The sequence below is a fragment of the Gigantopelta aegis genome, chromosome 6 (assembly GCF_016097555.1).
Source record: "Gigantopelta aegis isolate Gae_Host chromosome 6, Gae_host_genome, whole genome shotgun sequence".
NCBI classification, from domain to species: domain Eukaryota; kingdom Metazoa; phylum Mollusca; class Gastropoda; order Neomphalida; family Peltospiridae; genus Gigantopelta; species Gigantopelta aegis.
This window is the reverse complement of record NC_054704.1, coordinates 36,313,269-36,325,566: the sequence shown is the minus strand read 5'-3', so window position 1 is coordinate 36,325,566 and position 12,298 is coordinate 36,313,269. Positions and strand designations below refer to the sequence as shown.

The 12,298-nt window shown below is 33.9% G+C and overlaps 1 protein-coding gene across 5 annotated transcripts in view; it reads left to right on the top strand.

Annotated features, from left to right (window-relative positions):
- LOC121375173 (neurobeachin-like) overlaps positions 1-12,298 on the top strand; it is a 120,873-nt gene that overhangs the window by 32,104 nt on the left and 76,471 nt on the right. For all 5 annotated transcript variants that reach the window (XM_041502457.1, XM_041502454.1, XM_041502456.1 and 2 more), the window contains exons 4-8: positions 7,828-7,928; positions 8,468-8,563; positions 8,877-8,998; positions 10,269-10,395; positions 11,070-11,189. In XM_041502457.1, the coding sequence (XP_041358391.1) occupies positions 7,828-7,928; positions 8,468-8,563; positions 8,877-8,998; positions 10,269-10,395; positions 11,070-11,189 (566 nt within the window). The remainder of the gene's footprint in view (positions 1-7,827; positions 7,929-8,467; positions 8,564-8,876; positions 8,999-10,268; positions 10,396-11,069; positions 11,190-12,298) is intronic.

Sequence of the window (12,298 nt, the reverse complement as noted above, 5' to 3'; positions counted from 1 at the left end):
TATAACTAGCATTCATTTTAAATTAAAAGTATCTTTCCTCACTCCCCAGAAGATACAGAAAACTACAGCAACAACAACAAAAACCAATATATGTTAGTGTTACCATGTATGCCAACCCTGGTGATATGTCCCACAGAACAGACATTGTCTTGAACCTGTAAAGAAATGTTTATTCGTGTGTGTTATGCCTACTTTAATTACTAGTTTTGTCAAAATGTACTATGAATTTGTGCATTTCGTCATCTTTTTCATTCATGTAACTCAGTTTTTCGAATTTGTTACAGATAAATTGCATAATTTTTGTGAGAACACTGAAATTCATTAAACATAAGTACCTACACGTAAGCAAAATTTTTACTTTGAAACGTAATGAACACAATATTATAATACATTAAAGTAGATTATGACTTAACAAAAAAAAAAGCCTGAATATTAGCAACATGCACTATATCTTTGTCATGCATGAAAATCCATTATGCCGAACAATTTACGACACTAAACATGTACAGTATCAGATATTAACAAATAGCAGCCTACATAAAGTATCTATAATTACCCACACTGTCTTCCAGGCTAATGCACTCCTCCCCCCCCCCCCCCCCCCCCCCCCGGTAATTAATGGACCTACTCAGCCAGGGTATAAATAACGAGACATGTCTGTGGCACTGTCGGATGGTTAGACGTGATTTCCAGATCCCAGGTCCACCTACATGAAGAACGTCTCTGGTCTCTCCGACTCAGAATAGATTTTAATATCTGTCTAATGAATTACAGTACTAGTTTCTTGTTACTGACTCGGTCATTACTGTACCAGCTTATGGTGTGTTGGTGGCTCATCAGCAATCCATCAGCAATCCATCAAAATAATGCAGCATGTAATAACCTTCTATATATGTAATTATAACAAGTTAACAATCCAAAATACTTTTAACTGTACACTTGAACCCTGCATGAGCAGCCGTAGTAATTTAGTATAACTTTCCACTAATAATGTAGCTCAGATAGTGAAATATATACATATATATATATATATATATATATGTACACTCTGTATCTCCTGTTGAAGTTAATTAAACTACTAATTATGACTAAACTTGATTTGTAAAGCCCAGATAAAACTAAATAATTTATTCGCCCTTACCTTATTACTCACAACAATATGGCCCTGCTTTGAAATAACAAATGCCCTGTCCAGCTACATGTACATGTATAGAGATGGTTTCAGATAGTATTGATCTACAGATGCAATCAATGTCAGAAACTAAGCCTGAAGTAGTCAAAATCGGACTACTACTACTAGTCAGGATTATAAAACTTGTAAATAAGGACCGATGCTTTTTTTTTTTTTTTTTTTTTTCTATTATTGATTGAGCTTGTGTCTGTAGTCTGGTATTTTATAAGCATGATTCCCAGTTTTGATAAAATTGTGTCTATAAACCCTGTGTATTGTTCAGATTGTATACCAATAAAGATGACTGCATATATATATATATATACACATGTATAGATGTATATACATGTATGTATTATGGTTTTGCAACATGTATTATTATGTGTATTTAGTTTACGTTGATGTTGATACATTATATTTCATTATTCACATGCATTGATGTAACCTAAAATAGATGTGTTATTTCCTAACACATTACTATCGGATCCATACCTGTAGCTATGTAAATCAAAATGTGTGATTTAAAAAAAACAAAAAACACCATTGTTTAAACATAATAGGATGATGCAGTTGTATAAACCAGGGGCCTAATTCACAAAGGTCTCTTAGGCTCTGCTAGACAACAAAACATCCTCTTTGTAAGTCTTTTAGCATTGCACTGCGAGATGGCAAAGTTGCGAGAGTTTAGTGAATTAGGCCCCAAAGATACACTACCACATTTATTCATTGTTCTCTATTTGAATGAATGAATGCCCCAACACAAAAATACACATCGGTTATTAGGTGTCAGCAAGGTTTGTTCTCTATTTAAACTGAACAAAAGAAATTGTCCAAAAATTATTTTTTTCAAATATTTAAATAAATTCAGTTTTGGTAAGCCAAACTAAATGCAATATAAGAAAAAGGCTTGTACATACTAGCTGTTTGCTGAATTTATTATGAAATAAATTGGGCCAAATATATTTGTGCTGCTGCTAATTGGGTAGTTTAAGTTAATGTGATGGCATAAGCCCAAACCTCTATGTATAAAAAGCTCAAAATCAGTAACCTTTTCCAATAATTCCTATTACCCAGAACATGTAGTACGTAACGTACATGCATGTTCATGATGTTATGCATGTTATACATGATAATAGCATGTGCAGTTTGTTGTAAACTGTCATAGTTAGCATTATATGTGACTGACAGTGTCGGCTTGCTGATTATCCTGCAGTCAAGTAATTTATCTTAATTTACTGTTCAATATTGTATATACTTGAACATTTACAGGCACTTATTAAATGTAGATGTAGATCTGTTGGGTAAATAACAATACAAGTATCAACCAGGACTGGTTATGTCCACTCCTTAACAAGTTTTATTTTTAATTTTATTAATTTTGCTGGACATAACCAGTTCTGGTCGATACAATAAAACAGTGATATGAATGAATAATGAAGATAACAGGGACATTGATACTCATTGTCATGTATCAGTATACATGTATTTATCTGTGAAAGGATTATATGGGGGGAAATAATGGAAATAGTAAACTTGATAAATTGATGATGACATAAGTTACTCAATCTGTATTTTGAGGTACAGACACTGCTTATTTTGTTGGCTGCATTTGATCTTATTTATGTTGTTTAAGCTGAACAGATTTTTTTTTTTTTTTTTTTTTTTTTAAACATTTTTTTTTGCAAACTTTTGGTAACAAAATTTGTACATGTATGTAGCCAGTACCTTTGACTGTTTTTTAACTACAAGTAAGCAAAATACAACAAAGTAAACATTAATTAAACATACAACTCCTCAAAGTAGCAATCTTCACCATGAGCGAAAAGAAGGTGAGCTGTAGATCACTCTCCTGAAATAGTGCTAGGTGAGCAATCACATGAAGTGTCGAACAAAATGTATTAAAATATTTACTGTAAGGTGTTCAATTTGCCAACTCACCTAAAATGTGTCAGACAAGTGGAAGGGAGTGGGAGTGTTCTCTCGACTTTCCTGGCAGAGACTGAAGTAGAGCGCTCTAGAATTGATCCCCTTGCCCTTGGTGCACCTAGTTCATTTGTCATTTCAACCAAGGCCTTGAGTGGACATGTGCTTCCACGTCTAGGATTCATTACACACGTGTGCATTTATGTTAAAAATATCCCTTGATGCTATATATGGCAACCTACATGTATGTGACATCAACGATTTCTTTTAGTCATAGCGTTCCAATGACTCTTACGGTGATGCCATACGATACAGTGCCTCGAACGAGAATAGCAACAAGAATATCCAATTGACAAGACAAACATTACGATTTCATCAATTGCTATGCAACCAGCTTTTATTATAGCTATTCTCCTACGAGGCTCTCTTATTGTGTGGCAGTGCCTTTAGTCTTTTGATTAAAAAAAAGTGCTTGGATGTCATTAATTAAACAATTCTTTTCTTTGTAAACTCTTTGTATAAAGTGTACATCTTAAATACTAATAGGAAACATGATAACCACATTTATGAATTTCCTTTCAGTTGCACTAGTTGCATATATTTAAGGTATAAATGTACTTGTGTGTGTATATATATATATATATATATATATATATATATATATATATATATATATATATATATATATATATCATAAGACAATATTTTTTTTCAGTGTTCTTCTGAAGTAAATATTTACCGTTTACATGTATTATACTATTAAGTACAAGATTATATTTATTTGTCAAAATGGGTGGTGATAATATATTTTTCTCAGGTATATCGTACAAAACTAAATTGTAAAACATGAAATTAATGTGACTATATAATAATGCGCGAGCAAAACCTATTTAGAAATGTGTATATTAATCAATATGAATACTTAACCAACACATTGTTTTTGTTAGTGTTATAAATATAGTTAACAGTGCACTCAAGACAACAGCTAAAAATCAAACATTTCCTCATTAAGAATCAAATGAAACAAAGTCAGTTACCATCTATGGAGTGTTTGTAGCTTACAAATATGGGAGTTACTCAACTGTTACATGCTTTAAGGTGCATGTTCATGTAGTTCTTTCCATAAGGGCTCGAGCAAATGGATTAGTCAGTGATGATGATTATAAAACCATGCTAAAATAACTGGAATGAGATGTAAGTTGCGAAACATTTGTAGAACAATAGTGGATGTTCCTGTCAACATGAGCATTAGTTGCTTTTCCATTCAGGTATGGTGGATAGTGGACTGGAAACCATATTTTAATGTAAAGACAAGGACCATGTGAAATGAGTTCGTTTGAAAGCCAGTCTTCGAAGGAACAATAGAAGTTAGAACCCATTCTTTGCAAAACTGACCATACCGACTTGACTTTAACCATTCACTGGGTCATGTCCTTAATTTTCCTTTATGTTATTTTTGACAAACATAAATGCACTATGGAATTAATGTTCTGTTACTGTATCACATTTTATTGCATTAATGTTTTCTGCTAATTAATTTCATGTTTACAGTATATACCAATGGATATATTCAACATATTTTTTTTGACAAGAATATTGTACAGATTTGTTAAGGTAGATACTATTGATTTGTATTTTTAAAAAGTCTTCACCCCTGACGACTGCTTAGCTGCACCAGTGATAAAAACAAAGAGTGGTTCAGTATCATTGTGTATAATTCAATATATTGATCAACGGGCTCGGTAGTGATAAATGTGCTACTAATGTATGGTTCATTTAGCTGCACAAATTTCTTCACTCAGTTTCAGGGGCATTTGGTCATCTTGTAGACGTGTATATAATTCATATCGATAGCTCCACACCGCTGAAACAGTCAAACAGTCAATTGATTGGGATCATGCCTGGCACTGAGTGGAAATTGTTTTAAATAATTAATCTTGCTGGACAAAAGAGCCTCGCTCAAACAGTGGATGTGGTCTTGACTCCGTTCATGTTGACAGTATTAAGTCATTAAAGATGTATTTCAGGAAACATCAACCAGGAGGCATTGATTTCTAGTCATCTGTTGCTGCCTTCATTAAATATACATTTATTTACGTGCAGATTATCTGAAATTACACACTGTTATTCAACCCATAATTTTAATGGCATCGGGCTACATGCTACAATCTATCATACCATTAAAGCAGTTAGGTTACTTACATGCTGCGATCTATCATACCATTTTAGCAGAGTCTGGTTACTCTGAAAGATTATTAGTTTTTGAAGTTTGGACTTCATTGTGTCTTATTAATTAATTATGTTGTGTGCTTCAATCTATCATATCATTTTAACAGAGTTGGGTCACAGTGAATTAAAAGATTATTGGTTTGTGAAGTTTGGTCTTCATTCTGTTTTATTAATTAATTGGGTTACATGCTACAATCTATCATACCATTTTAGCAGAGTTGGGTTACAGCGAAAGATTATTGGTTCTTTGAAGTTTGGTCTTTATTCTGTCATATTAATGAGGGTTTTTGAAAGAGTGTCTTGGACACACACCTTGGCGATGTTGGCTGTATGTCCACTGAGGTTAATGTTTGGTTGTTAGTGGCTGGTGAGAAAAACGTCAGTGTAGAGACTTTACCCTTTCCGATTAAGATGTGTACTCAGGATTGGCAAGACTTGAAATTAATTTTGTGAAGTGGGAAGCTCTTGTTGCTTCTCAGATTTTAATTTGCAAGCAAATGTTAGAAATTGAAACACACTTCTAGAAAGTAGTCTAGAAATTAGACAGCTTAATAGACTTAAATGTAAATGTGACTTTTTCAACAACAGTGTTGAAAAGTTAAGAAAACGCCAGTTAATGTTTATGATTTATATTATCACTACTGAAAATTAGGAATTATGGTTATACCTAAAATATTGTCCGAAATAAGATAAAAAGCAAATGGTGCTGGTATTAGAAGGCATATGCTCATTTTAAAAGACATCTGCTTCCTGTCTCCTGTCAATAGTATTGAGTCTTGGTGGAGAGGGGGATTAACCATTGTGTCCTTAAAACCAGCCAATCCATAGTTTATAATGCTTTACATGGCTGTTCATTTAACAAAAATGACTTGGAAAAAAACAAGTTATATGACTGGTAGTCTTCAAGACATGTGTCATTTATGAATCATGAGAATTGTAATCAGCTTTCACTTTCATTAACATGTCAAAGAATGGTAATCTGTAACATGTTCATGACAGCATTTTCAATTGATTCCATATACATAATACTGAATCGATTGCATATGTCTGTGTCAGTGTGTGCGTGCTATTTTGCATTAAAGAAGCAGGGCAATGTTTGCCACTCGTCAAATTCGCCATTTAATTATAAAAAAAATTAAAGCTGATATTTTATTGAAAATAACAGGGTTTCTGCAATTTTTGAAGATTAATAGATCATTTGGCAAAATGTTTTATTAAAGTGAATGCTGGCTTATAATTTAGTGGCAGACCTTCAATCTACATGTACATGTATCTGTAAAGATGTATGCAATTTCATACATATTCACGAACACATGTATGGGATCTGAATCTATCTTAATGGACCCATTGGCATGTTTTTCATTACAACTAGTGTTCTATAAGTGGTGTATCAAAGGCCAAGGTTTATACTTCAGTGACCGTAAGAAAGACATTCATAAGTTCAGATGTTTTCCCCATTGTTGTGTTTTACTATGTCAGATTTTCCCAGTTGTGATGTGTTTTAGTGTCCAGATTGTCAACAGTCCAATTTCCAGATACATGTTTTAATACATTGAATATATTGTTGAACAGTTGAGTATATTACCTAGGTTAGCTTGGTTTATGTGTTGTCCATGTTTCTCCCACATAATTCACACCAAGTGTACAAATGTAACAGCTTAACTCATTGACTGAATCTTACTTTAGTTCTAAAAATATAATATAATGAACATCAGTGTCTGGGGTAATACCATTTCTATTTAATTTGATTGATTTTTATTACATTGATAATTCAAAGGTATATTGTTCATATATTACATTACATGTAAGACATTTTTATTGCTAATGGTAACTACTGATGTCACATGATAGTGATGATTGTTAGACAAGTACTTTGTAGATTAATTATTTACAATAACAGCATTTTAGTGGTAAATTTTACATTTGTTTTCACCTTCATTACAAGATAACAAGTACATAAATGTGGCTTTTGGCTCTAGACGGCTGCTGAACCTGATATTATATGTACTGTGTCCCACAGTTTATGATATTTAGAAGCAGATTATGGTTTGATATTCATGTACATGTACATGCATGTCATTACACAAAATAACTTTATTTGATTTCTTGTTTAATTATATTCCTATTGATTCAGTCAGCTACAGAACCGATTGACTGAACTGTGCCTCAGAATAACGTTTTGGTCATCATGACATTAGTCAGTTTAGCACTCTAATGTTAGAAGTAAATCAGGTTTATGTTGGACATACGTGTTGGTGTTTGGGTTCATATTATATATTTGATACAGACTAAAGCACAGGTTAATAATCAAAATATTAAATAACCACCCAATAAAAAGACTGGTTACTGATTTTGGTGTTACATTTCATCAATGGGGTATAAATGGTTTTACATGCATTGACCTAAAATGGTGATGGTATAATTATACAAAAAAGTAGTGTGTTATAATGATTTGCTTGTTTGATGTTCAGAGTCATAACTTTTGTTTTGTGACTTATTTGTAGATCTTCTGATTGAAATGCTTGGAGCACTTGTTAGTTACAGCATTTCAGTAAAAGAACTAAAATTGCTGTTTGGATTCCTCAAAGCAAAAGATGGAAAATGGGTAAGAGTTTATAAGAAATAATAATGCATAAAGTGAGATTTACAAGTTAGCACAATACTGGCCTAATGTCCGATGGGTCGTAAAATTGATGCTCTTTGTTAGATTAATTGGGTTTTTCCCCAGTTTTAGGTGGTGTTACACAGCTGTTATGTCAAATGCCATGGCATGTAATACTCCTGTCAGTGAGAGGGTCTTTGAACAAATATTGCAGTTGCTGTTGTCACCATTGTTAGACACCTAAAAGTTGTGGTTTAAGTAATTGGATTGATGCATGAATGGATTATATGAATGGATTGATAAATTTCATTAGGTAAAAGGGCTATAAAAATGTGTTTTTAAATCATTAATTTTTTTAATGTTTAGTCTGACATCTGTTAATGATATTATTTAACATTAATTATTATTATTACATGGTAATTTACAGTATGTAATCATGGTGTAAATTCAGCTATTCTTGAAAAGTTCTGATTATTGTATGTCATGTAAAAATAATGATGTATATTCCTATTAATGATAGTTGCTTGTTTTTATGGTTTCAGCAACGCCATTCTGTGAAGCTGTTGTCTGTTCTCAGACAGATGCCCCAGAGACATGGGCCTGATGAATTCTTCAGTTTTCCTGGGAAAAAGGGATCTGTAAGTACTACTCATTTTTGTTTTCTATTAAAGGAATAGCAATATTTACCAAGACATAAACTGAAGTGTACATTTGATAAAGATTTAGTCCATTACTAATTGGTATAAAATTTAGCAAAACAAGTAAGTATTTAATAGCAAAAAGGCTTTTTACATGTATCACCATTTTTCATTGTTTTAAAACATAAATGCTGTGAATTTATAAAAATTAGCTTTAAAAATCCAGTCTAAGAAGAGTCTGCATGCTAATATATTTCATAGGTTTTTCTTCTCTTTATATTTGAAAATGCTTTGTTTTTTAATTTGTTACCAGCACATCTCTCTGCCACCAATCAAGAACTGGCCGTATCAGAATGGCTGGACGTTTTCATGTTGGATCCGACTTGACCCCGTCACCGGAGTCACTGTGGAGAGAGAGAAGCCATATTTATACTGGTAAGTCAGCCTACAGGAATGAATAACTCTTCGACATACCATTTAATTTCATGCTTTAATACATCTAAGGTTAAATTTGCCGTACTGAGCATGTAGCGAGTTGTCTGGGCCACCTGTCCAGGACTGATATTAATGTGAGACAAAATGAATGCTGGTGCAATCAGGATTATTGGTAGCAAGAGACACTTTCTACACAGACAGGATAGCACATAATTATTATTGCTTTCAGTATACCAATCGGAGACCACTGGTTGGTATACGTTTGTGTCTAATATTCCTCACTCCCCATTGAGGTTATTGGTTCACTGTAGATTGGTATGAGCAGGGCTAGCTCTGGGTGATCAGAAAATTTCTCTAAATTATATTTTAAAAATGCAAAACCTAGAGCTATTTTCCAACAAAATATAAGTTACAACACAATATTGTTTCGTCAAATTAAAATAAAATTCGCCAATTCCTATCAAAATTTGCAATTGGCGAATTTGGTAAGTGGCAGAGCTAGCCCTGTATGAGTACCGAGATACAAACTAGGTACCAGCCAGTCTTAAACTTGAAGCAAATTTCCTTCAAGGTTCTAATTATAGTAACAGCGATGCTAATTGTGATATGATGATCTTCAGGTGTTATCAATCAATAGAAAATAGTTGTAAAACATTAATGTGTTTGAAGCCTCATTGGTCACCACGTCCAATTTTGTATTGGCAACATATTTGCGTCCTATTATCAACTATGTTCTCAGTTAATCCGAAGGATAAGGTCTAACTCATTAAAGCACTCGCCTGAAGTGCTTTGGTCACAGAATGAACCCACTTCGGTGGACCCATTGTCTGGGTTTTCCTCCAGCCCTACCAGCGCCGTACGACTGGTATATCAAAGGCCATGGTTTGTGCTGTTTTGTCTGTGAGAGAGGGCACATAAAAGATTCCTTGCAACTAATAAACAAAATGTTGGGGTTTCCTTTAAGATTATGTCAGAATTATCACACAAAAAATAAAAGTTTGAGATCCATTAGCTGATGATTAATAAATCAGTGAGCACTTGTGGTGTCATTAAACAATTTTTTTTTTAGTTAATCCAGAAAGCATGCATGGTGTTTGTGCTACTTTGTGTCTATAATAATTTTAAAAATATTTTGTTGCCTTGTGTGTTTTGTGATTTATTTCATTTCAATTCCCATCTAAAGACATGATCATATGGTCGAATGTACATGTATCAATTTTGTTGCTATATTACATAAGTCACTTTTATGGTATGTGTTTTAACATTTCAGCTTCCGAACGAGCAAGGGTGTTGGTTACTCCGCTCACTTCGTTGGAGAAGCTCTGGTCATCACCTCCATGAAGGTCAAGGGGAAAGGCTTTCAAAACTGTGTCACCTACGAGTTTCAGCCCAGAAGGGTAATTTAGACAAGTCACTGTCCGACCATTGTGTTTCATTGTTAATCGGCCTCGGTGGCGTTGTGGTTAAGCCAGCGAATATAAGGCTGGTAGGTACAGGGTTCTCAGCCCGGTACCGGCTCCCACCCAGAGCAAGTTTTAACGTCTCAATAGGTAGGTGTGAGGCCACTGCAATAAACACTAACAATTAACAACTAACCCACTGTCCTGGACAGACAACCCAGATAACCGAGGTGTGTGCCAAAGACAGCGTGCTTGAACCTTAATTGGCTATAAGCACACAAATAAGTTGAATTTAACATTCTTGAACAATTTGTTTTTTTAGATAGCAAAATAAGAACGTGGGCATTTGTTAATTTGAAATCTGTTAAATAGATTCATTTTGCATCATATGAGGTGTTTCATCTCAAAATCTATACGAAGCATCCAGATAACAAATTGTCATATGGTTTTGTTGGAATAAAGGAATGACTAACTGGATTTGTTTACCAAAATATTAAACAAAAACTAGAAAGAAAGAAAACAACAACAAAACCCCCACCCCCAAAACAACAGAAAAAACAAACAAACAGAGAAACAACCATAAACACCCAAAAAACCCATACCCGTATTGCTATTAAAGTTAATGTCCATATGAACAGGGTATGTTTTTCATGCTTGTTTTTTGTTTGCAGTGGTACATGATTACAATAAGCCATGTCTACAACCGATGGAGCAGGTCTGAGGTTCGTGTGTTTGTTGATGGCCAGCTGACGTCATCCACTGACATGTCCTGGCTCGTCAGTACCAGTGATGTGAGTATTTTTCACTGGAATGTTATAGTGGTTAAGAGTCTTTAAAACATAAAGTTAGGATGTGCAGGCAGTGAACCAAGGATTGATCTTTGATCAGTTTAAAAAATATTAACAGTGGTCTAGATTGTGCCTGAAATAAAAGTGTATCTCTATAGTGTAACTTAAAAATAATTTAATTGTGTAGCTATATGAAAAAATATCAATTGTCAATTGTATTTATTAACATAACTCGAAGAAGGCTACAAATAAATGCAGCATAACAACTAGATAAATAACATCAGGCCCAATGCTTAAAAGTTTTAGAATCTAGACTCAAGACTTTAGCAGTCTGAAACTTTTAATATTATGGCAGGGCCATACAAATTACATGAGTGTGTCATTACAGCCCTCTACATTGCGACCGATTTAGCCGCATATGTGACAATTTGTTTTATTTGGCGACTAAAAATACAAGTAGGTACCACCTGGCTCCTAGATGGCAAAGTTAACGTAGAGGGCTGCATTAAGGAATAATTCCAATCTCTACAAATGCCTTTGTTATAAACCCTTGGATTGGTCAACTTCCTATCATGTGATGATACAAATTGACATTCATAGCACCATGAATCTCAGTTTAGCGCTATTTTTGGCTTATAGCCGGAACTACTTTATGAATTATGTCAACAAAGGAATCCCCGAGGAATTTCATTGAGATTCTATTTTTAGACATCAAACAGTAATCTTCTGCTGTCAAACTTCCAAGTGTCAGCGTTAGACATCGTAACATGTCAGATGTTCCTATACAATTTTTTGGCGATTTTAATTTAAATACGTTAAATCTCACGAATACTTTGTGTCGCACCACTTGAAGTCACACACAACGCCAAAACCATCCTGTGTTGTCGCCACGTCCACAATTACAAGGCCAGTAAACACAGAAACTCGCGACACACCTGTTTCATCCATTTCCGGAAACATTGAAACCACTTTCTCCATGTCAAATCTATCAACACATGGAATTTTCACGCACTAAAAATTTTATAACTGTAATTTCAACGTTGTAATTGGTTAATCTGGACAGTAATAAAAAAAATGGCGCCCATACACTGTTCGTAGTTAAATATTCATAC